This window comes from Colius striatus, chromosome 2, assembly GCF_028858725.1.
Source record: "Colius striatus isolate bColStr4 chromosome 2, bColStr4.1.hap1, whole genome shotgun sequence".
In the NCBI taxonomy this organism is placed as follows: domain Eukaryota; kingdom Metazoa; phylum Chordata; class Aves; order Coliiformes; family Coliidae; genus Colius; species Colius striatus.
The window spans coordinates 53,127,170-53,152,951 of NC_084760.1; the positions used below are offsets into that span (position 1 = coordinate 53,127,170).

The 25,782-nt window shown below is 40.0% G+C and overlaps 1 protein-coding gene across 1 annotated transcript in view; it reads right to left on the minus strand.

Moving 5' to 3' along the window:
- Positions 1-384: 384 nt before the first annotated feature.
- ROS1 (ROS proto-oncogene 1, receptor tyrosine kinase) overlaps positions 385-25,782 on the minus strand; it is a 76,611-nt gene continuing 51,213 nt past the window's right edge. The window contains exons 35-44 of the mRNA XM_061990122.1: positions 25,502-25,594; positions 24,624-24,759; positions 24,054-24,216; positions 23,738-23,802; positions 20,729-20,858; positions 19,250-19,347; positions 17,476-17,679; positions 16,238-16,372; positions 10,947-11,110; positions 385-530 (exon numbers count right to left, since the gene is read on the minus strand). Of these exons, the coding sequence (XP_061846106.1) occupies positions 385-530; positions 10,947-11,110; positions 16,238-16,372; positions 17,476-17,679; positions 19,250-19,347; positions 20,729-20,858; positions 23,738-23,802; positions 24,054-24,216; positions 24,624-24,759; positions 25,502-25,594 (1,334 nt within the window). The remainder of the gene's footprint in view (positions 531-10,946; positions 11,111-16,237; positions 16,373-17,475; positions 17,680-19,249; positions 19,348-20,728; positions 20,859-23,737; positions 23,803-24,053; positions 24,217-24,623; positions 24,760-25,501; positions 25,595-25,782) is intronic.

Genomic DNA, 25,782 nt, shown 5'->3' on the forward strand with positions numbered 1-25,782 from the left:
AGCAAGCTGTTCTCTTCTTTGAAACAGTATGCCAGTACTCCCTTTTTGCCTGTGTCTGAAGCATTTGTGATTGTGTAAGTTTAATCACCACAGTAAAATCGTTTGCTATCTGATTACGTGTTTTATTCCCTTAAACTATTTCCTGTGAAGCACCTAAACCATTACATGTAAAAAATCAAAGGATACAGAAATGTTGTCTTATTCTGTTACACATCATTCAGTACCTTATGGTATTTTCTGGTAGTTTTGGTGGTTTAGTGAATTGCTGGGGTTTTTAAGACATCTCTGTAAGTATGACAATATGCAAAATATTTTCTTTGCCTTATGTCTTCTTTGGCAGAGCTTTTTTTCTTCTTTCCCTTTTTCAGGCAGAGGGAATCAAGCCTAAGTAAGTTCAGTAGAATTGATGCTTTCTTGGTCTTGGTTGCCTTCTTTAACTAATACCATATAATTTAAACCCTCTTGATTCCTTGTTTCCATTAGCATGGCTGAAAGAATGCTGTCCGAATCTGCACAGGGAACATCGTTACCTGCATTTAAAACAAAATGATATACATGTAGGACAGAAAGCAAACAAAATAAGACATCTGTTGGAGAAAGTTGGTCCGGTGACCACATAGTGACTGATGATTCCAATTTATTTTCTGCTATTGCCCATGTGCATTATAGCTTTGAGCAAATCACTCAGGCAAGGTTGGTTGTGACCACAGGCAGCAGTGCTACCTCCACAGGCAGCAGTAGAGATATGAATACATGACTTGTTTCTCCTGGTAGTAGAGGTAGCCTGCATAAAGCCTGAGCAATTGCAGTCTCTACCTTTGTTTAACAATGCTGCCAAAGAGTTGTGTAACTTGGTTAGTTTTCTACCTGCTAAATCATTACATACTGTCTCCCTAGAGAACGTCTAATAGTCTGTCTTTCTAGAACCTTGCATTTGGCAACTCATGTGTGTTTTGAAAGCTTTCTATTTTTCTCTAATTTGCTGCTGTTTACATATACAGAATTGCCTGAAATATATTGCAGGGGATGTACCTTTCAAAAACTTTTAAAAAATATTAACAAAAGACTCAAGTTATAAGTGCTGCTATTTTTTTTGTTTGCATTTGTTTTTCAACAGGTATCTTCTCTTATAATGCTTCTTCCTTATTTTGCAACACAACTTGGAAAAGCGAGCACATGATATTCAGGCCTGTCCATTCAAAAGAATCACAAGCATTGTGCTATTGCACCAGGCAACATAGAATTTATCACTGCAATTTGTCACTATAATCACACACATCCCTGAGCTAGAAAGCCAGAAGCCTGTTCTACATGCTAGAGCCCATTAGGAAAGATTATCAAGAAAAGTTTTTAGAAATTTAGAAACCTGTTTGCAAGTTGGGGATTGAGACACAGAGCAAACCGTGGTCACATACCACAGTGACTGACAGCTATGAAAAATCATTTGATACTCACTTTGTCAGTTCAGGACTATTATGGCAATATTTAGTAATTCAATCCCAACTAAGCCTTTACCAGCCGGTACAGCTCTTCTTTGTATTTGGGTTTTGTTTAATAAAGCTGCTAATGGGAACCCTCGGGGGCAAGTTGCCTTGGAAAAGGCAAACTGGCAAATGCTGAGGGCATGTTTGCAAGAAACTCTTAAGAGAGAAATCTTAAAATAAGGACCCAAGTAAAACTGGGTATTTAGAGACCAGACATATGCCGGCTGACCCGCCTAAGTATAGAACACTAGAGTAGCATTCAGATTTGTTTCCTGTATAAGTATCTGGAACTGATGAGGTGATGTTTACACAAATGTGAGTATGAGGTCACTGAGATATTTTTACCAGATATATAGATACATTACTAATTCTTTCCCCAACAGGTCTGAAGAGCTACAGAACATGTAAAATACTATAATCCTTTTTCAACCTAAGCACCACTGTATTTCTCATTATGGACAGAAAGAGATAAAAAATGAAACCTCTTGACTTGGTTTTACTTTTTGAGCTTTGGGAACAAAATAAGCAAGAAAGACTGTTTTTGCAGAATGTTCTTATACTAACCAAAGATGAAGGAAGGATATAATGTTGATGACCTTCCTCCTACCACATGATGTGTATAAGCTACATTGCCATTTTCAAAATGAGATTTTTGACTACAAGTGCTCTTTCCTTCACTGTTGTGTCATCTCTCAGGGCAGTGTTTGGTACCCATGAAAGCTTAGCACCATTCTGCTGTACAAGCCAAAAAAATGTATGCAAGGACATAAAGTTATGTAGTAAAATGCTTGCCTCTCATGTAAGGCAGAAAAGCAAGCAAATAATTTTTACTCGCTTAGTTATATGTTAGATGGAGACAGAAGGCACTGAAAATGAGTATTTGAGGAAAAAAATCATTATATGTTGTGAAATTCCCCCAGAAATATGAGGGCTAGAAGCACCATCAACAGTCTGGATGGCCAATCCAGAGAATTCGGAGAATCTTTGGAAGCCCCTTACAAAATAAAGTTAAGAATTTGAAGGATGATAGAGAGAAGCTGTAGTGGGGACACAGGTCAGTATGTTCATAAGATATCATTCTTTTCTTTTCAGTTTTAACATTGCTAAAATTAGTTGATTGATGTATAGTCATGCTGGGTTATACGTGAGTAAATGCAGGATAAACCATGTGATGTGATCCCCTCAGATTTCACAGGCAAAGCCTGGCTGAGCCAACAAAACACCCCGAGAAGAGACGTCTGAGGAACACCTTCATGGAAACTGAAGCCTTGCTGAGAAGTCAACTTCAAACACTTAAGTCCTGAGGGGTTATCTGCACTGTGGACTGCTGCATAGTGTAAAGTTACCTACATTTGCTTTAAACAACCTACCTCAGGGCATGACGCAGCCTAGCTCTGGCAATCCAGAGCTTGTACAGGCTGAATACAGAAGTAATCTGCTCAAAAGCAGGTTCCCACTGAGCTCTGTGCTTTCGGAGGTAGACTGCTTCCAACAAGTAAAATGACATGTTCAAAGTTTGACACTGTACTTGCAGAGACACCTGCCTCGGGCTCTAAACACATATAGTTTTGACCTTGCTGGACACTTTTTTATAGTAGCGGTGTGTTTAAAGCACATTTGAGCCAAAATGCAGGTAAGTCAATTACAGCGCATCTCTCCAGGGTAGGCAGAAGCTTACTCTAGAGAGCCCTGCATTCATTGATGCAACAACCTGTGATCACCTGATGCAGGCTAGCGAGGGATGGAATTTGCTTGCTTAACCTTCTCTGAGGGGATGGGTCCTAACCTGATAGAATCTGTGCTTCCCCCTTCTGAATCCTGGAGACTCAGTCAGCTGCTTCCTGGTGCAGGACAGCCAGTGCTGAGCTGGGCCATGGATCTTGCCTCACCATCCCAAAACATCTTCCCTTCCCTTCCCTTCCCTTCCCTTCCCTTCCCTTCCCTTCCCTTCCCTTCCCTTCCCTTCCCTTCCCTTCCCTTCCCTTCCCTGCTGTGTGGGCTCACAACATGTTTTGAAGTGCTGCCTGGAAGGGTGCGAATTTCTGTGATGCCTTGATAAGCAGACGGGTTTTTGGTGTTTAGGTTGAGAAGGTGACAATGGATAAGAAGTAAAAAAGTGTCAGTAGAAAAGCTGGTTGGTAGAGACTGAATAAACTGATCTAGAGATACCGATCTTCTCTTACAGCTATTTCAGGGATAGATCCTCAGCTAGCACAAATTAACAAAGCTCCATAGAAAACAGTAGGATGCCACTGATTTACACCAGTTAAGTAGCCAGCCCAAGACATTACTAATTTTGGATAACATAACCCCACATGATGCTTAGCACCTTCAATATGGTAAGGTATAGAAGTGCAGCCACATTTGTGTTTTCACATTAATATCATCTTGTTTTCTCATATACACTCTGCCTTTTGTCCCTACTACACAATGGTAGTAAACGAGAGACTGGCTGAATTAGTGGCATGGCTGAAAGATGCTCCTGACAGTGTACACATTCAAAAAGATGTGCTTGATGACGTATCTTTGTTAAGGGCAGAAAAAGTGGCTACTGAACTCTGACTTCTCCACCTCAGCTCTGTTGGTTAGCTCAAAGAGACAGTTCCTGTGTTGAAAGTATTTTCCTCATACCTGCTGGCCACCTGGAGCTGGAGGTGCTGTGTTTCAGTTTCTGCTCATTGCCAGTAAGAATATAAATAGAACAAATATATATCCGTTTTAATGCTCCTCTCTGTATTATATATCAGTGGAGATATATCTGTGTTTCCTGTCTGATGAAGTGTATGATCTTGCATGGCTTGAGGGTGACTCACTGAGCTGTGCTACTCTGTCGGACACTAAGGGTGCTAAAAACAAGAATCTTGTTCGTTCTGCATTTCCACTACACTAAACTTCTTGAAGCATTGGCTACCTATCTTTCTTTTGATTTTAATGGACTCTTCAGAGATCTGTGGCCTGAAACCTCTGCACAAGAAGCTGTCTTGAGAAATACCGATAAAAACCTGTTTATTATAATTCATAAAAGAAGAGCACCAAATAAAGTCAGTTCCACACATGCTGCAATACAATAAGGCTGTATAGACAGGAAAAGCACCTCCCTTCTCCAGATCACAAAGCAGGGTTAATTTTACTAAGTTTTAATCATCCAGATCTTAACATATCCAGTTTAAGCTCTTTGCCTAGGCTGCCTTTAAAGCAAATGGAAAGAGAAAGAAAGAATGAGTAGCTTTCTGGAGATGCTTATTTCACATCCTTACCTTTACACAATAACATCCCCTGGACATGTCTACAACTTTCTGATGACTCTCAAACAGCCTAGACAGTCGGCACAAATGCAGCACCTAAGTTTTAGTTACACTCATACTACACAAATGTCACCTCTTATAACACCATATCATCTGGGGTTTTTTTCCCCTCAGTCCAAGGCAGGGTATTAGCATGACTTTCTTTGCAGTATCATATGGTTCTTGTGCACTCTCTGGAATCAAACAGTATTTGTCTAGGCGACAAATAAGAAACGATCACACCAGCGAGTCTCTCTCTTCCTGCAGCGTTGCAGCCACTCACTGTTTTGGAAGAAGCCTTTTCTCTGACCTCCACTGGGTATGGGTCAGCCACTCACTAAGCTAAGTGGGGAAGAGGATTACTGAATTTCAGAAAAATACAAAGGAGACCAGATACAAGGTTTTAAAAATGTCTCTTATCAACACATCTGCCTTAGAGAAACTTCCGTTTGTCCAAGTGATTAAGTTCAGAGAGGTGTGCAGAATAGTTTTTAAAAGCTAGCTGGTTTTAGGAAAATAAACTGATGCCTTTTACACAGGGAAGAGCAAACTAGTAGTGCTCAGCCAGCAGAGAGGACAGATACACAATTAATGGTGAAACTGGTGATTTCAATATTGAATCTCCTCGATGCAAAGAATTGCACAGAGATTTTAAAACAGAACAAGTGACATTTTTCGCAAGTATCTTAATTGCTAAAAAAAGTAAATACACCAAGTGACTGGCTTTGGAAATAAAAGTGAAAAAAAGGAAACGTTGCAAAATTCTAACTGGTTTATCTTCACACATTTTTCAAGCAACATCTCCAGCTCAGGGATTTTTAAATTATGTTTTTGAGGCCAAATGTGTTTCCTTTTAGTCTTTTACCTTGGATTTCTTCAGGCTCCCTCCCACAGTCCTGCATCTCCTCTCAACAAAGGACTTGCTTCTAGTGGTAAGAGCATGGTGCTCCTACACAGCTTCTGAGCAACTAGACGTTTTTCCTTATAGGTTTAAAAGAGATTGTGGAGAGCAGCCCTGATAAGAATAGTCCTCCTGGGTCATAAAGGCAAGAAGCTGCTCCAGCTGCTTAATGCCCAGTTGTCTGATGTCGGCAAAGACGTTTGCCAAAACAAACAGGTGTTTCCATCCATAAAGGGGCATGCCTGGGACCTGAAAAAATATAGTGCTGCCTTGTATCTGCGAATGTAAAAAGTTATGTCTGAAAATAGATGGACTAGTTATTTTTACAGTAATGTAGACCCATCCTGTTAGCATGCCAGTTCATGACATTTCATTTGTACTTCTTGAAACTAGGGGAAGAAGAGCCTATCTTTCTGTGATGAATGGGTACTCTGGTGATGGAGCCTCAGTCAATTCCCACTGGATTCAAAAGCCACTGATGTCTCAGTTCTCCAGCTGGATAGGACTTTCCTCACTCAAAAAAGTGTTACTAGTGTTACTTAATGCCCATGATCATTACCCCGGGAAGACCTGTAAGAGCAAGATCTGTGAGAGTTGCTTCCCTCGCTTCTGAAGCAGTGCTGCTAGGAGCTGCTGGTATTGCTCGGCCATATTTATCGTCACTTGATGCCTCCTTTAGAAGGGTAACTCTTGCCATAAAAAAGATGCTGTCCCTTTTGCCAGCCCCATGCTATCCTGTTAGCATACTGTCCAGACCACTAACATACTATCTGTATGAGTTCATCCACACTTGCAATCTATGTGTCATACTGCACCGGCATTAATATTGTTGTGAAAATCTAACGTTTTCCAGCTCTGTCACCTATGAAATAGCATTGTCAGCATGTAAAGACCTGCTAAAGGTGTGGCTGCCTACAAGTAGGTAAGGCTCAACAGAATTTGGAAGATGTATGATTCCATGTAGGGCTAAATATCATATTTATTTTGAGGCGTGTCGTTTCAATTTTCTTGACATTTGGCTCTTTCTTTTGGAACCAGGCCTCCTGGTGAGAGCAAGCATTTCTTGGCGGGAAGCTCATGACAGGAGTTTCATTACACACAAAGGCCAATGACTGCGTAACGTTTTTGGAAAATGCTGTCCAGGACAATCCATCATGGAACAGTCCTTTGGATTATTTGTTTTGGCTGTCATCTTTGTACTGCTACTACAAACACAAATGTTTCACCCAGCTAAAAACGAATGCAATTTTTAAAATTGCTTATTTGTTATCCAGTATGCTACAAATTATAGACTGTGACATATTTGATGCCCCCAGCTGTTTATGACAGGGTCATAAGAGGGCTCATATTTTGGTCTAGAAGCTCAACTAGAATCCAAATTGCCAGTTCTTGATTAAATCTATCACACTTCCGGAGCCCACTTTTCACTGAACTTGGCTTGTGTGAGATTTATACCACAGGCAGAAAAACTGTTGAATTAATTTATGTCTGGAGAGCTACAGAAAACTGACATATGCACATGTCCCTGATCAGATGAGCCACCAACACTAAGAGGTCCAGATAATCCAGAAACATTAAGACATCACCAGGGCTCTAAGTCTTCAGTAAAGTACACGACGTAGCATTTTAATAGGCTTATAAAGACTGTACTGGGGGAAGGAGGGAAATAACATACGAGTGAACTGGGAGTATACAGGGAAATCGGTATGTGCATTATAGAGACATCTAAAGAGCTTATCAAGTGTTTAGTCTTCTAAAACACATTTAAATGAAAGGATGATAAATAGATGAATAAAATTCAAGCTATACTGTTTCCTGATGGGAACTTCTTGTATGAAAATCTCCAGATGAGCCTGAGGAGAAGGAGTTTCAAGAGTTGAAGCATGAAAACATTGAATGAAAGCATTAAAACAGTTGCTTTGTCTTCCTATCCTGTTGCAGATCCAGCAGTGGGTTTGTGGCAACAGCTGGGCAGACCCTATGGAAAGGGAAGAATGGGGGGAAGCTGCAAGAGGAAACAGGACAGCTGATGGGGAAAAGGCTCAGGGAGAGAGTGTACTGAGCAAATAGATTGGCTCTGAGAGCTGTTGCCAAAACTGCCTGCGTTGAATTGCCCTTCTTACCACAGTGGGTCAGGTTTTACCAACTGGGTTATTATAAACAGGTTTAAGGGAGTCTGATTTTAAAAGTGATCACTGACAACAGATTCTGTGAACATAATGCACATTACGAAGTACCACTATTGTTGAGACTACCTTAAAAGTCTGTTATACAACACTTTCTGTATTAAACTATTTTTTCAGATTTTGACCATTCAAACCGAAACATTTCATGGAAGCCTCAATCCATACTCTCCTTTTCAATAGCTTGGCCCTTTATAAGAATGCTACTTTTGTCCCTGGCAAACAAATGAAACAATGGCTTTTCTCTGTGATTTCTGCTGTGTGGTAGAACTTGACGTGTTTTTATGTTAAGAATGTATGTTTGTCATCCTACAGAAAGTAACAATTTGCCTAGATTGAGCAAGTTAACAGTGGGGTGAAGACCGTGTTTAGCTGGCACATGCTAAATAGAGACTTGCGCTGAAGCTAAAATCCATGCATGTTACATCCGTGGCACACTTGCTCCATGAAAAGGTTGACAACCTAACATTCCAGCCTCTTTCCCGAACTGAAAGCAGCAGAAGGGCAGAACTGTATTTAAAATTTTCAGCCCTGCTAAAGATTTTAACAGATATTGATGTAATGCCACAAGAATTTCTTGACAATTTTTCACATCTCTGCTGCCCATGGAGCTAAGGAACACAGAGCAAAGATGTCTAAGTGAGGAAACCACACTAGCTCAGGAGTACATGCAAGCAGTTGAACTAGTATGACCCTATGTCCAGTAAATGTTGTTTTCCTGTAGCCATCTGAAAATTAAACATAGTCTGAGATATGCTGTATCCAAGTTGAATATCGAAAATCACCTATATTCCAGCTGTCATCAGTGGAGAGGAAAGCAAAAGACAACCCCTTTAATGTTGTAACGCACACCTAAAACAAAGGAGTTGCCACTCTCCGGAGATGTCTGTTTCTGCTCCTTACTACAGATATCTAGAAAAGTATCTTCGATGATGAGACTCTCAGCTTCTAGTCAGCTACATTAAGGTGAGAGAAAATCCATCTAAAATGTAAGGCCTATTAGCTTGGGCACAGCTACTATTTAACTGGCCGTACTCCTTTCCTGAGATAATGTCAGTGTTAGATGTGTGCCAGATTAAGTGTCTCTTTCCTGAACTCCACTATTCAGAGCAAAGATGTCCTTTGAGAAACTAGGAAATTACATACATGCAAATACACAAAACTTTTCATTATGGCACAAGGATGGAAAATCAGCTGTTAAAAAAGTATGAAATCAGGGGTTATCAGTGCTGGATTACTTTTCTGAAAAGACGTCATATCTTAACAAATTCTTTAGTCTTGTAATGACATATAAAAGTCATGCATAGACTGGGTCTGACAGAGGGAAATCACAATAGGGATAAACTGACATTTGTAAAGCTACATCAAATGATAAAGGTTACCAAAATATCAACTAGACTACCATTAACTGAGTCTTGGACAGGGCCAGTGAATTGAATATAGGTAGAATCCTGTAGGAAAATGATTCCATAGTTGCATAATTGAGCATTGGGTCATTCCTGGAATTAATCAGGAAGTTTTTAAGAAATCACAAAATATTGATGTATTGAAACTGTTCATGAAATAGGGAGAGTGTGACAGGACAAGTGGTAATGGGATGAAGCTGGAACACAAAAAGTTCCATTTAAATATAAGAAAAAACTATTTCACTGTGAGGGTGATGGAGCCCTGGCACAGGCTGCCCAGAAGAGTTGTGGAGTCTCCTTCCTTGGAGGTCTTCACGACCCCCCTGGATGTGTTCCTGTGTGACCTGATCTAGGTGAACCTGCTTCTGCAGGGGGGTTGGACTAGATGATCTCTAACGGTCCCTTCCAAACCCTGCCATTCTATGGTTCTATGATTCTATGGGAGTTCCTAGCTCAAGAACATTTTGCAAAGGAAAAAAAACCAAAACAAACCCAAAGCAAAACCTTCAGGAGTTTCAGAAACAAGGTTTTGCTTTTTTTGGAATGGAAAGTAATTCTTTCAACAGGAAATACTCTTCCTTAGAAAATGCAAACAGGTTAGATTTTAAAAAATCCCAAAACAATAAAACCAAACAACAAACTGACCCTGTGAAATATAAGTGAAATATTTCAACTGATAAAAACTTCTTTTGCAGATTTTCAGATCCCATTTTTTAATACAACTTCAGATTTAGAGGATTTTAATCCCAGTTGCATAGATAACTTTAAATCTAGCATTGCCTATGCTTTTTTAATTCCTATCTTCATAACCTTAATAATGTATTTATGTGACTGTGCTTTGTTGTGTCCCATGTCATAAGTATATCTTCCCTAATGTGACCTAGTTTTATTAATTCACAGTGTGCAGAGCACAGGTATGATGTGATTCCTGGCTGGAGCTCACTTCCAAACAACTACTTAATCAGTACTCCTGAAGTAAATGCCTAATTGTAGTGTTTAGAAGATGAAGAGGGTGTGGATGCCTTCAAAATTGGAACAGATTTACACCCAGAAACCTTCTGTGGTGGTTTAACCCTGGCTGTCAATGACCAAACCACACAATTACTCACTCCTCCCCACATTGAGATAAGGACAATTTAAGAGAACAACACAGAGAATAAGGAGTTACAATGATAGTCAAGGGATACAGAAAACGAGCGATGCCGGGGTGTCAATGCCCGGTGTCACTGCTCGCCTCCTGCAGTCCAATGCTCAGCCCTACCGAGAAGCCGCAGCTGCCCTGAGATCCTGAGCATGAAGGCAGCGTGGGACTGAATGGCCTGGCCACCGCCCCTTGCGGCATCTGGGGAAATTTAACCCCACACGCTCCAAACCCAGTACACCTTCTAAAGCCCTCCTGGCTGTACAACAAACTTAAGCATTTGCTTTAGCCGAACAGGGTCATGAACTACCAAAAATTTAGATGCAAGCTGAGTGTCTCTGTGAAACAGGCTAAATTGCTTGGTAATCTTGCAAATGCTTTTCCTGGTACAGCTTACCTAATGGCATCAAATAAATCTTCACAAGTTTGATCTTTGCTGTTTCCATTTTATAGGCAGAGAATTTGAGGCAGTGACAAATGCAAAGAAAAGAACTCCTGAATCCCACTCTTGGGAAAGAGGCCATGGGGATCATAAGCTCAAACTCACCTTCAAAAGCTTGATTGATGACTCCAGTTGCTGCCTCTTTATATTCAAGGTAGTGGATGTAGGACAGTGGAGAACATCTTATCTCTTGCAGTTTTTCCTGAAGATATGAGAAAGTAGGTCTGTTATGAGGTTCTTGGGCCCAGCATCTTGCCATTAAATCACATCTGGAAAACAAATTTTTCAAATGCAAATATTAAGGAAAATAAAATCGTCTCAAACCTTACCATTAAATCATCTGAGAAGGAACTTTAATTTTTAATTTCTGAAAACTTTGTATGTGGTACAAAGATTGTTATCAGCTACGAGGGAAGAAAAAGCAGATTAAAGATCAGTTGTCTGGAATACTCACTGTCAATGCTTTAATTTTTCAAAGATGGATATTTTTGAGAGAGGGAGTAGCCGTAACATCTTTTTTTTTTAAGCCCAAAATAGACTACTTTGCCATTAATATCTACTCTCACAGAAGAAATCATCATTATTTTCTAAGAAAGCAGATGAGTAATTTTATCACACACAACATCTAGAACCAGAAAGGAACCTGAAGTTATCAACTTATTTAATCCTTCTTCAATTCACACTACCTCAAATCTAGGCAAAGTTCAAGGCAAATCCTCCAGCACAGAGAGGGTTAATTTAGAGTTCTACCTCCAGACCAAAACAAACAGGAGTAAGTTTTCTCATCAAAGGCAAAAATGGTATGAGTTTCCTCCTGGTGCAGGGATTCTAGCCCACCTTGTACAACAATACCTGTTCCAGTGGAAATCTGCCCCTCCTATTTGTCTGAAGGATAGGGCTGATTTAAGTTGCTTACTTAAGGTAAGTCCAGGCTACACAAAACCAAATCCTACAAAAGCCAGGGGCAGCCAGGCTGAAAAGCAATACACAGCCAGCACCTGGACAGCCTAAGTGTTGGGAGTGGAGAGAGATCTTAGAGTCTCAAAACCAGAGAGCTGTGTTTGAGCAGACAGTGAAAGGCAGGTTCAGGAAGTTGCTACTGGAATGCAGAGTATTCACCTCTAAGCCCTAAGTTCAAATCCTCCTGACAAACAGCCTCCCAGACCTGCTGCTATGTGATACCAGGCGTTGCTGAGTTATGTGAAATGAATTGGCTTCCTCAGATCCTCACTTATCCACCTTAAAAAGGAGACTGCCATCCTTCAACACAATTGGATATTTTCCAAAGCCCTTGGTGACAGATGAGAGAAATCTTTTCACTTCTGATTTTTCAACGATATTTTTCATTAAAATATTGGTGTTGGGTGAGAAATGTGAATAGAAAAAATGCATCAGAACCACTTTTCATCAAGCTGTATCATGTGGTTTTGGAGCTGGACAGAGTAAAAAGTAGTAGTGACTTCCAAATACTCTGAATCATTTCATCTGCTAACTTTCAGGTGTACTGGTTATTGATGACACTGGCAATATAGACAGAAAAGTACTGAATAAGACTCAAAATGAGGTGAAATAACTGTTTCCTTCTGTTGCCAGCAAAGAGTCTGTCACATTGAATTCAAAAGCCAGCCATGGATGCTTGAAAGCTAAACAGTCTTCTGGTAAGATGGTAGGATATCCAAGAAAAAAACATGAGGTCAGGTGCCGTCCTTTGCCAGTGTAGTGCTTGGGCTCTCAGGAGTGAAGCCTTGTGCAGGGTGTAACAATGAAGTAGAGTTGCCTGAGTGCACTGCTCCTTTAACAGAAAGGAAGAAACAGCCAGCCATAGGCCAACAGAGGGAGAAGGAAACAGGAAATTATACAGAAGTCATAGACTCATAGAAATGGGTTGGAAAGGACCTTCAAAGATTATCTAGTCCAACCTTTCTGCCATGGGCAGAAATATCTTTTACTACACGAGATTACTCAAAGCCCCAGCTAACCTGACTTTGAACACTGCCAGGGAGGGGCATCCATGACCTCTCTGGGCAACCTTTTTCAATGCCTTACCACACTCATCATAAAAAACGTCTTCCTTATATAAGATCTAAAGACACTACCTTTTTAATTCTGAAATAAGAACACGAGAAATGTGGATGCTGAATATGTTTGTATTCTTAAGGCCAATCTCTGTCTTTGTAAATAAAAATTTTTATTGGACAATCTACTTCTTGAAGCCATTAAATTTTGTTATTGAGTGGAGGTATTCTTTACTGTCAAAACATTTCGAACTGGAATTTCCTCAGTTTAATTATACCCCATATTCTTATTTCCCAAATCAAATTACTTGCTGATTGGCTTAAAATATTAATGTCAGATAAAAGTTATACTGTTCTCAAAGTATTTAATTCAGATAGGCTTTAGGTTTCTAATGACAATAACTTCCATACTGTCTCAGAACATACCTGCACATTTTGCATGGAAAGATATTTGTGGCACGGTATTTAACTTCCAAGGCATGTTGTGACATCCAAGGTATGAAGTCATGTGGCATAAACTTTCACTAGCCCAGAAATCCATCAGCACAAGACCAGTCAAGGGAGTGAAGGCCAGGTTAGTATGCCAATATGTACATGAATGACAGCTTGAGAACATTCCTATATTTTTCTGAGAGCCAAACACAGTCTAACGGTGCATTGCTTCAGTATGAGGAAGAGACTCAGAGGATTCTCTTACTTCATGTGGAAAGTCTTTCAGGAAGAAATTAAAAATAACAGATGCAAACACAACATCAGCTAAAGGTTTAGGTTAGGTTTAAGAACTAGCCTCTACGTCTAGATGTCCTTCTACACACCTATCCTTCTCAACAGTGTTTTGTCTCGGAGGAACGACCCGTAACCATTTGTTCAATAGAGCTGCATACATGGGACAAATAAGAATTTGAGACTCTGGAAAATCAAAGAACTAATTCAAGATCTAAACCAGAGGCTGAAAGTGAACTATTCCTGAAATGAGCTGCAATGCACAGAAGCTGCAGGACATAACCAATTTTCTCTCACATGAGATACAGTTGATGTAGGGATTTTCTTAGAAAAGGAAAAAAAATGTTGGGATGAAGAAGAGCCACTGCTTTCATCTGATGCACTCTGAGCAAGCCCTTTTTCTCTCTCACTCTCCAAATACTTCCCGGGAGGGGTTCCATGAACCAAATAGCAAAAGCTCTTAGTTACCAAACTATGCTTTTTTGCCAAACTCAGTTGGGTAACTGCATAGAAGTGAGAATTTGATGAAGTGGCAGCTTCAAGTCATCAAATTGTCCTGTCCACAGCCTTTGAGGATCTATGTTAAATTATCTCAGTTCAGTCCAATCTTGGCATGCTCTTGCTTGCAAGCCTCACATTCAGGTGACTTTGCCAGGTGTGGATCTCTGACTACAAAAATAGTGCCATTTGTACATCTAATTAATATTTTTGTGGCTCGTAGAACCCAAACCCCTCTTCCAGTCATTACCAAGCTTTACCTATCCACACTTATTTGAGGGAAAGCAGATAATTATTCCCTGGAGTAACATTTTGTGGAACCAAGGGAGGGAATTTCTTCCCCCCCTCAAAAATGAAAAAAAACCAAATCAAACCAATCCCACTTAGTGCTTTTACACCCCATGGTTTCTGTGTCAGCCCTACTTGCCCTTGCAGTGTAAGCCTACCACAGATTCCTAAACACTTCTCAGATGAAGTAGTTTGGCCTTTGAACTCTCTTCCTATCAATGATGGTTTGTTTTGTCAAATGACAATGAGCAAGCCAAAGTGCCTAGGAGATGATTACTGACTGCTGATGTCCTGATGCAGGTTCAAAATCATAAGGAAGGAAGCAAGAATGACAAGAATCCCAGCATGCCATTAATGACCTAGTAAAGTAGCAAAAAGCTATTTACGCTACTGACAGAAACTTGGTGCAGGTGCTGAGTGTTCACCAAGTGAGATAAAACACCATACAAGAGTTTAAGAGCTCATTCAGCCCCTTGGCTTTCAAATGCTATTAGGCCCTGATCCCACAAGTTGCAACAAGTAGACCTTAAGATCTGGGACCTTAAAAATTACTTCAAAGTTTTCCCAATTCTTCTGAAGATCTGTTCACTCATTTTAAAGGCAACTTATGAGCTTTTGTGTGATCTTGAATATCAAACTTGTACATCAATATACATTGCCTTGTATAGCTTTTTATTCACAGAACTGCTGTCAGGAGTTTTTTGAGGAAATCCTTTTCAGCAGAAAATAATGAAACTGAAATTGCTTTTGACTCTCATTTGTTCTATGACTTCCAGCTTTCAACCTGTTCTTTAAAAAAGTTCCTAATTTCTTCAATTGCTCCAAGTTCTAAAGCTTACATCATCATTATTATTTTTACTTTTATTATTCTTATTGCTAATGTGATGTTTCAGCTATACCTACATAATGATAAATAATTACCTTGTCTGAAACTCAGAGCTTGGTAACTGATATGAGACCTGTCAGAGAGATCTGGACTTACCAATCACAGAATTATTATCAAGAGATTTCCTCAGCCCTAGGGGTAAGAACTGTGCACTTTAAGTAGTCTCTCCTCTCATTTGTAGGACCAACTGTCAAGTGCATTGTTGTAACTACTTATGCAGAGTGAGTGATATAGGAATTGAGACTTGAAATTAGGCAATACTGAGTGATTCTTTGGCTCAGGTTTAACTTGCTCCTTTATATATCTCTGATCACTATGTGTTTGTTCCACTATATGTAGTAATTATAGTTCTTTATTTGTAATTAAATCTAAATGTTATGCTCAAGAGACAAATGGAAATTGAAAGCTTTGATTATCTAGCTCAGCTAAAGATTAACCAGAAGTTCAGACTTCCCTTTTGCTGTACTACTTCAGCTTTCCTTATTGGCTTTTGTAAGAGTTACATCTGCAATGACAGAACTTTTTATTTTCCACATATGTTCTAATATTAGCCTAGTTCCTACAGCTGCCATTGGGAAAGCCAGTTATTCTGCTATCACTGACACATGGTGTATAGAGACCAGTAAATTCTTTCTTAAAGCCACCTTAAATTTCAACCAATATCATCAGGCACTCTCACCCTGTTGTCACACTACTACCAGATTAATGCCCAATATTAACTTCTTATTCTCTATTAAATTCTGTTTAAAAGACCATTCAAGAATCTACCATTCAACTTCAGCACTTCAGTTCTTATTCACAGGCTGCCCTACTGGCTGAATTAGCAGCCAGCTGGCAGCTATAAGTGCTAGATGTTTTACCTGGGGAAAGCAAAGGATGTTGAACTCTTCATGGGTACAAGTAACACTCAAAATTATGGTCACTTGGCAATAAGCCTTTTGCTTCTTACAAATATTATCAACAACATTGAAACAAAATTAACTTACATGTCATCTGGACAATTGTTTGGAGATTCCAGCCTTCCTCCTGATCGTACATGGTGTAAAACTTCTATATTGGAGAAACCTGGATATGGTTGTTGTCCCAAAGTTAATGTTTCCCACACTAAGACTCCAAAAGCCCTAGAAAACACCATTTTAAAAAAATGATTTAATTTCATTTTCATAATGAAAAATCTTCCTATCAATAGTTAAAATGTCTCTAGCCTAAAAATAAGACTCAGAAAAATTAGGAGTAAGAAGTCTAATTTTTTTGTGAAACAATTCATATGGCTTTAAGTCAGCCAGATAAAATAGCTAAAATAAATGTCCAGAACTGATACACTCTCCTGGATTCACTGAGATGCAGCTTACAAGACATTGAGGGTCGACAGCTTCCACAGGCAACACTCTGGGTGACCATGTCTGTCCTTAAACAAGTGTTTAGAAATCTCTAGAGGTGTCCTTGGACAGAGATAAGTTCTTCTAAAGCACCACTCACAAAGCAATCAGCACTTAATTTGGTTTGGCACATAGCACTAAACTACTTGCTTAGATAAATATAACAGTGGCAGTCAAATGGATGGGCTGCAAGGGCTGAGGACTTGAACATGCCACCATGAGTTCCTATGGCTACCGAAATCTAAACTTGTGTGAATCTCAGGTTTAATGGGTCTGGTTTGGTTTCTTTTTTCCCATGCCTCCTGACCATGGAGCTCTGCTTCTTCACCATAAACTCCAGCCTACCCCAATACACATTTTAAATAAACCTTTATAGCAAAGTACTATGACCTTCCTCTGTTGATGCTGGGAAATTTGTGTTGTAAAATACAGAAGTCACTAGAAGAGAGTAAAAAGGTAACAGGAAAGCATTTGGTTGTAGGAAACATATGCCAATGAACCTAATGGAAAACAAAATGCAATGGCATTTAGGCTGTCAATTCACTGTCCAATCAAGCAAAACCATGTTGTGAGCCTAGTACAAAACTGATTGAGTGACACTAGTTCTTTCCAGATAGAGTCCAAAGCTAGAACTCGAAGCATTAAGAAATATCCATGCAGGTCCCATCATCATGCCAAATTTGTCATTAACTCATTAAAATATCACTTAGGAGGAAATCTGCCTTAGCTTAAAGATTATTAGAGATGCCAATATGCAACCTTATCATTCCTCCTGTAAACCAACATTTTCTCGCTGTGGGGTTTAGTATAATTATTCCTGCAGCTGTGTGGGTTCTATAACTCACCAGACATCAGAGCGATTTGTAAAGACACCATCAATGAGGCTTTCAGGAGCCATCCATCTGACAGGGAGTAAACCTTCTCCACTTTTCCTGTAATAATCATTTTTATAGATATCTCTGGCAAGTCCAAAATCACCAATCTTTACTACACGGGAGTAGCTCTCATATCCCTTCTCAGAAACAAGGCAGTTGCGAGCAGCCAGGTCCCTGATTTGTAAGGCAAAAACAAGAGGATGGAGTTAGCATTGCACAAGTGACCTCTGGGGGTCATCTGGTTCAATCCTCTCTTCAGAGAAGTACCAAACTGTACCGGTTTTGCCTGGGCCAGGTTTTTTAGTAGCAGGGGGCTACAGAGGTGGCTTCTTTAAACAGTTGCCAGAAGCTTCCCGTGTAGCTCACAGAGTTAGGGCCAGTCAATTCTAAGCTGGACCCTGGGCCTGACTCAGGCCTGGCCAATTAGTGATGGAGGTAACGCCTCTGTGAACAGCATATTTGAGAAGGAGAAGAAGTTGTTGCTCAGTTGCAAAACTGTAGCAGCAACAGGGAGGGAGAATGTGAAAACACCTCTGCAGACACCAAAGTCAGTGGAGAAGGAGGGGGAAGAGGGTGCTTAGGCACTGAAAAGGCTCCTCTGTGATATGTAGTGAGGACCATGGTGAAGCAGATTGTCCCCCTGCAGTCCATGGAGGACCACTGGGAAGCAGAGACCCACTTGCAGCCCGTGGAGGAGCCCACGCTGGAGCAGGTCGATGCCTGAAGGAGGCTGTGACTTCATAAGAAGTTCATCCTGGAGCAAGTTCCTGGCAGGACCTGGGAGTCCATAGGGGAGGTGCTCACGTCAGAACAGGTTTACTGTCAGGACTTGTGATCCTATGAGGGACCCAGGCTGGAGCAGTCTGTCCCAGAAAGACTGTTCTCCTGGTGGGTGACCCATGTTGGGGCAGGGTTTGAGAAGCTGCCCCTGTGGGAGGCCTCATGCTGGAGCAGTTCGTGAGGAGTTGCAGCCCATGGGAGGAACTCACACTGGAGAAGTTAATGAGGGACCGTCTCACATTGGAGGGACCCCACACTGTAGCAGTGGGAAGTGTGAGGAAGCCTCCCCCTGAGAAGAAGCAGCGGCAAAATCCATCTGTAATGAACTGACTGCAACCCTCATTCCCCATCCCTTATGCTGCTGCGGTGGAAGGAAAGGGATTGGGGGAAGAGGAGGGGTAGGGGGAGGTGTTTTTAAGACGGCTTTATTTCTCATCTCCCTCCTCTTATTGTTTCTTTAATAATTCAAACCTTTTTTTAGTCCCTAAGTTGAGTCTGTTTTGCCCATGACGCTAATTGCCGAGTGATCTCTCCGTCCTTAACTCACAAGCCGTTTGTTATATTTCTCTCTCTCTCCTGTCCAGTTTGGGAGGGGGAGTGATTTTATGACTTGGTGGACATCAGGCTAAACCACCACACAAACTCAAGGTCATATCAAATGCCTCAGAGCCTCATCCAGATAAGTTTTGCATTTCTTCAAGACTGGACATGACACGGTCTCTCTGAACAACCTGTTCCAGTGATTGAATGTGCACATTGTGTCCTGAATTCAGATCTTAGAGAAGGCATCATTTTGTGAGAAAACTGTCAGTGACTTTTAGCAGAAAAGCATAACATTAATTTTTACTCCAGTGTTCTCGCCTTCCCTGTTACATTCTAATATCTTTCTAGGCATTATTTCCCAGGTGAGATAATCAGTCCCAATACTATAGATAAACCTTGGAATGGAAAATAAGTTCTGTACCTGTGTATAAAATGCATTTTCTCTAAATAGACACAGCCTTTGCAAATATCCAGACATATATCCAAGAGATCAGTCATTGTCAGTAAAGGGCTCTGGAGCTACAAGAATCAAAACCAGAAGTTAGACATGTCTTCTAGCATTACAAACTCAGAATAACAACCTCCCTAGGCAGAGATGGCATTGTTTCCTCATTTAAAATGCATAGGATTTTTCCAAAACATGCAAAGTACAGGTGCAAAATCTCTGTATGACAATAGAGTGAATGCTAATTACTGGAAAGGTAAACTGCACTGCAAGGCAGTGAAATGCAAGGCAAGTCAATAAATGCAGTATCCAACTTAAGAATTATAAGTAAACACACCATGCTTTTTGATTTGGATCTAAGAATGTCCTGGGGCCTTCAGAATTGTTTCTCCATTACAGTGGAAGAAATGACGTCCTGAAAATTTCCCCCTCTATCGGATCAGATTTTCTCACTGCTGTACTAATCAGTGCAATATATTATTCTCACAGAGTCACAGAATGGTAGGGGCTAGAAGGGACTTCTAGAGATCATCCAGTCCAACCCACCTGCTAAAGCACTTTCATCTGAATCAGCTAACTCAGGAACACGTCCAGGTGGGGTCTGAAAACCTACAGAGAAGGAGACTCTACAACTTCTCTGGGCAGCCTGTACCAGTGCTCCCTCAACCTCACAGGAAAGTTTTTCCTCATGTTTAAGTGGAACTTCCTATGTTCCAGCTTGAGCCTGATACCCCTTGTCCTGTCACTGGATGCTACAGAAAAAAAGACTCACCCCAACCTCTTGACACCTGCATTCTAGTAGAATACGTGTATATACGTTTCAGTAGAATGACTGTGGATTCAGTTTGATTGACTGTGGATTCAATCTTATTATGTAAATGAACTGGACAATTGCTATAATGCTATAAAATTTCAGTGTTGATTTGTTTTGACCTACAATCCTACCATCCATATTCTTAATTTATACAAATAAAATTACTTTAAGGCATTTATACTTTCCTTCTAAAGAATTTGAAGATTCAGGCACAAGGACAGTATTTTCTTATATGCCTGGACTATGCCTAGCACATCAAGTATACTTCTGCCATTCAAAGACAAAAAAAAAAGACATTGGGCCTTATGAAGCCTGATAGACCAAATACATGACCACTATTATTTATTATCACTTTTTAAAGGGCTGTTCATGTTATGCTTAAAGAGAAACTCAGCAGACATCTCACAACTGAAAATACAATTTTGGTTAGTGGTCTAATGATATTCAGTCTTCTTCATAGCAACTCTGAATGCAAGGACAAGCTCTCAACACTGAAGTCCTGGAGTGCTAGGGAAAAGTCAAGTCATATCTTGCAGGTACAAAAACCGCTGAACAACAGCATGGCCTTTGAGAAAAGGAAAAACTGAGAAATTGTGGGCAGTTACAGGTTGAAAATATAAGCTTCATGGTCCTTACCCTACCTTTTGCTTTCTGGCTCCTCGTAAATAGCTTAGTAGATCCCCTCCTTCCATCAACTCCAGTATAAGGTACTGAGGTTCATTTAACAGGCACACACCAAGTAACTTCAGAATGTGGGGGTGATCAAATTTACTAAAGAGAAGGACATGACCGTAATATCACATATGACAAATCCACCAGGTTGATAGCTAATAGAGTGTATATAGCTTCAAGCAAAGAATGAGCAATCCTGCCCCTGCCAACAGCATGATTTAATAACTCACAGTGCCTGAATTTGCTTAGTCATGGGGAGAGATCAGGGACATCCTTTCAAAACACAGGCTTACACTGCACTTGGATGGGAACTCTAATGCATGCATGTGTATTAAAAGTACATTTCACTGTATTTCCAGGAAGCAAAGGAAGGTAGCCAAATGGCAATCTCATCTTGGAACACTATGAATTCCCACCTGTACATTAAAGGTATCGATATATTTTAATAGAGTACTTTTACTACTATATACACAGTAAAACTGTTGATTCAGAGAAATGTACAGAGAAAGGCAAAAACACAAGGTGAAACGTATTATTTTCACAATTCAGAGGAGAACTGTTTCTCTCAGTACATTTTCAAGCAAAACAAAATATGCCCAAAGAATAGTTGCAGATATTCTAGTAATTGCCTGTGTGTGCCCAAGAAGATAAGGATTCCCACAGACCAGAAGAATATTTATTGCCTCTGTCAGTGCCCATGTTCTTACAATCACAATTCTTGTGTTGGAAAATGGTTTTCCCATCACACTGCTGTGTGAAAGGACTTGCACCAGCAGTCAGAGAAATTCGACTCTACTGAAGGAGCTGATGGTGTCCAAAATGCTGTCAAATGAACCAGTGTAAACAAACAAATAAAACAGAGGAACATTTTCCTTCTAATCTCTGAAGTGTGGGCAAAGACTCTAGCAAAAAAAAGTGATTTTGAATTCGACAGTTTTCCTCAGCCTCTAGTACATACCTCTCAAGCAGCCAAACTTTGGCACTCTCAAGAACAAAACGAGACGAAGGAGCACCTGACACTTTCCTTATAACACACACAGCCCATTCTCCATTGAGTCATCATCCCTTACTTTTTAAGTGATGGGATAAACTCAAGAGTTTTCTACACAAATGACTCACCAATAACCAATATTAAATGAGTTTTTGAAATAACGGGCAACTCAATTTCCCCATTGCTGCACAGCAATAATCAAAGAAACAAATAGTCCTTGCTCAACTGGGACAGTATGCATAACACCATAATCCAAATTTTAATAAATATCCAATAAGACAAACAAAACGAAAGTTGCATTTAGATATCTAACATTAAGGTTTGTAAACAGCCAGGTATCCTTCATTTTTGTTTCTGCTCTTGGGTTCATTTATGATAATTTACAGATAAACACAAAGAAAAATCATTAAGCCTTCCATGAAGGAACTAAATCGTTCTTTTATTTGCAATTAAAAAATACAAGATGTAAAGTGTAGAGGAAATAAAATATAGTAAAAATTATTATTGTTTAATGACTACTGGGAATATATAATATTTTAAATTTTCTGTTATCACAGAATCTCAAGAGCTGGAAGAGACCTTGAAAGATTATCTAGCCCATCCCCCTTGCCAAAGCAGGTCCACCAGTACGTCACACAGGAACTTGTCCAGGTAGGTTTTGAATGTCTCCAGAGAAGGGGACTCCACAACCCATCTGGGCAACCTGTTCCAGTGCTCCACCACCCTCACAGTGAATAAATTCTTCCTTGTATTTCTTTGGAACCTCTTATGTTCCAGCTTATACTCATTGCCCCTTGTCCTATCATTGGGCATCACTGAGAACAGCCTGGTTCAATCCCCCTGACACTTGCCCTTTGTTTCTGTGTCTCAAGTATTGGTGTATATATAGGCTCACATCAGTATTTACATTTAAAGGGAACAATTTACAATTCTATATTTTTCCAGGATTTCTGGGTTTGTAGTTTTGGCTGCAATAAGAAAGCAGAACTGGGGAAGCTTCAAAGGGTTTATCTCTGGGCACACAGAATTTTCATACTACGCAGAAAAGAGGCCTTAACTGGTTTTATGACTGCTAGGTAGAGTGAAAATAGGAAGTTTACAGACAACACTTACACTTTCTCCTTAATTTATACTTTAATCAAATGGTTCCATTTTGATTTTCACAAATGTCTTACCTTATTCAATGTGCAGTATGCAGAAAAAGTTTGGCAAAAAATACAAGTTTTTTTAAAAAACATGTAAACACAAAGCAGAATGCTGTGAGAACCAATTTACAATTTCATAATAATATTTTCTGTACAGGACATAAAATCCATCATCTTTCAAAAGATGTTCCTTGTTTTGCACTCATTAAATAGAAATTAGAGAGGTGGAGAAGTGCATCTGAAAACTAAACTACACTCTCAGTCTTACATTACCATCTGAAAACTTCAGATGAACTTCTACTTGTTTCTGTGGAGGCTCTGGAAAATCAGATTTCCAGCTGACATATAGACTTTCTGTGTGAAATTCTTGCTCTGGTGACAGATCAGGTATTTTTTCTAAGTGTACCTCGACAGAAGAGGTATGTGGCAGCCTCTAGTGGTAAGTATGCACATTTTTAAAAACCAATTTTTATTTGATATGTTCAATATGTTAATTTTGGTGAAATGAGATTATCCAAATGTCGTCTAATTGTCTATAACAACTAGCATTATTAAGGGAGCAAAGATACTGAAATACATCATCCAAACCCAAATAATCCATGATTTGAAAAATAATAAACTTGGAGTTTATATCTTAAATTTTTCTAATTGGTTTCATAGCTTTTTTTTTTTAAATAAGATTCATCAGTAGCACTTCAATTTTTTATCAGAAGCAGGAGATCACCCCAAAAAATACCACAGTAATTTGTTTAGAGGAAAGTGTTGCTTTCATTCCTCTTGATGGCCATCACCCTGATATGATACTAGCTTTGAAGTATGCTCACTGGCAAAGCTGTCCCTACCTCATTAAGTGTGCCTCCTTCAGGAATTCACTCTTCTCGTGGTCTGTCGCACCCTTCTTCAAAGTCTACCCAACAGAAAGCAAAAATGTCATAACACTTAAGTCATCACCACCACTACCACACAGCACTTAAATGAAGCAATCATAGACATGGCCTTAGATACACTTTATTTTCCAGCAAGGAGATAGTCTCATCTTTAAGTGAGTTGCAAGAAATATTGCAAAGAAATACTCAAATCTGTCAACACCTGTTTCTGTGGTAGAAACTCTGAGCCAAATCCCATTCTATTGCCAGAGAAATAAACAGCTGTGATTACCTTGACTGCTACTTTGGATTCTCCACTTGCACCTGCCAGGATATCTACTGCAGTCCCTTCATACACCTCTCCAAATGCTCCGCTTCCTAATAACTTGCGTAAGTTCAATTTGTCTCGAGGGAAAGTTGGCAAAGATTCAATCTCTGCTTGAGAAGGAAGAGTGCTACAAAACAGCAATATTAGTCACTTGTTCATGCCTAAGAATGTTTTAGATGTTATTAAAATTCTTCTGCAAATGAATCTGATACTATTTGTCTTGTCAGATACATTTAAGGAGAGCTCAGGTGAAGCCTAGATGACTGGAAGCTATTAGAAAACATCATGTCTTCCCTTTGCATTTGTGCTTCTTGCCAATATTGGTGTGCAGGATAGGCTAGGGGCAATCCAGGCCAGGTAAACATCAGAAGCCAACATGGCAGGGAGTGTTCCAGAGGAGACCTGCTGTACAGCACAGGTGCAGCCCTTAATTCCACTTTGAGGTGTCAGGGATGAGTGCACTTATGAAAATCAGTCTGGGGAAGGCCTCTTAGATGGTTTTCTCCTGAAAATACATATGCTCTGAGGACATACCTTACAGCATAGCAGGCATTGGCTAGTCCTACTGTCTCAGAAGCCCCCCTGAGTTGAGCTAATTCTTTATCTTCCTTAATAAACACTATTTGTCCGGGCAAAGCCTCTTTTCTGGATTTCCATCTTTGGTGCCATACTGTAACAGAAAAGCAGACTTTCAGATATTTCATGCCCAGAGCATCCCAGCATGCAAGCAGGCTGAAAGGCCACAGATTTTTTCTTATTCTCTTCAGTATGACCCCCCAGCAGCTCAGGTAAGAAAGAAATTTCCATCTGGCCATCATATTTTTCCCACAGAACACAACAACTGCTCCTTTAGCTAGGAAATCAATTAAGCATTCACTTCTTTATGTGGCAAGATCCAAGCCTGCAGGGTTACTGGTGTATCCCAGGGAGAGGATGAGGAGTGAGAGGGCACAAACCATCACACATGGACAAGTACATCTCAGAGTAATCTCTACTTCTTTTCTTGAGGGACAAAACTTAAGTGGAAAAAAATGGGACCCTTTAGTCAATAAATACAGTACCCAACTTGAGAATTATTAGATTAAGCTTCACAAGCTAAAATCAAGCAAGTTTTTATAAGGATACATGAGAACATCAGAAACCTTCAACATTTCTGTGCTCTCCTTGCAGAGAATTAAGATCCAGAAATGCCCAAAGATGGAGTGAATTGATATCCTGTCCCTGATACTGAAATCAAAATCAGTTATCTCCAGGGCCTCAAAGAATGAGAATATACAAAGTCATGCCGGCTCCCACACTCAGTATTGTTCAGCATTTCCCTAAATCTAGAGGCTGATCATCTCACACTATCTGAACTGCTTTTTACCTGAGGCCCAGTAAACCAAGGATATGTAAAAAACTCCATCACATACCAAAACCAAATAGCATGATCACAGTCAAGCCCAATACAACAACTCCGATGACAGCAGCAATGGCAATAGTGGTGTCTGGAGAGACCATATTATCTGTTAAATAGCAAGGGAGAAATGGTTAATGACTATGTACACAAAAAATATCAGTTCTATAGAGATAAGCAAACCTGAGAGAACCCTTCAGGTGCCTGTTGTGTAAATGCCTTCCTCTGCATAAAGCTCTCTTGTGGGCAGTATACAGATGTCTGCATTTGACCAGACTAATCCTCCTCCCTCAGCTC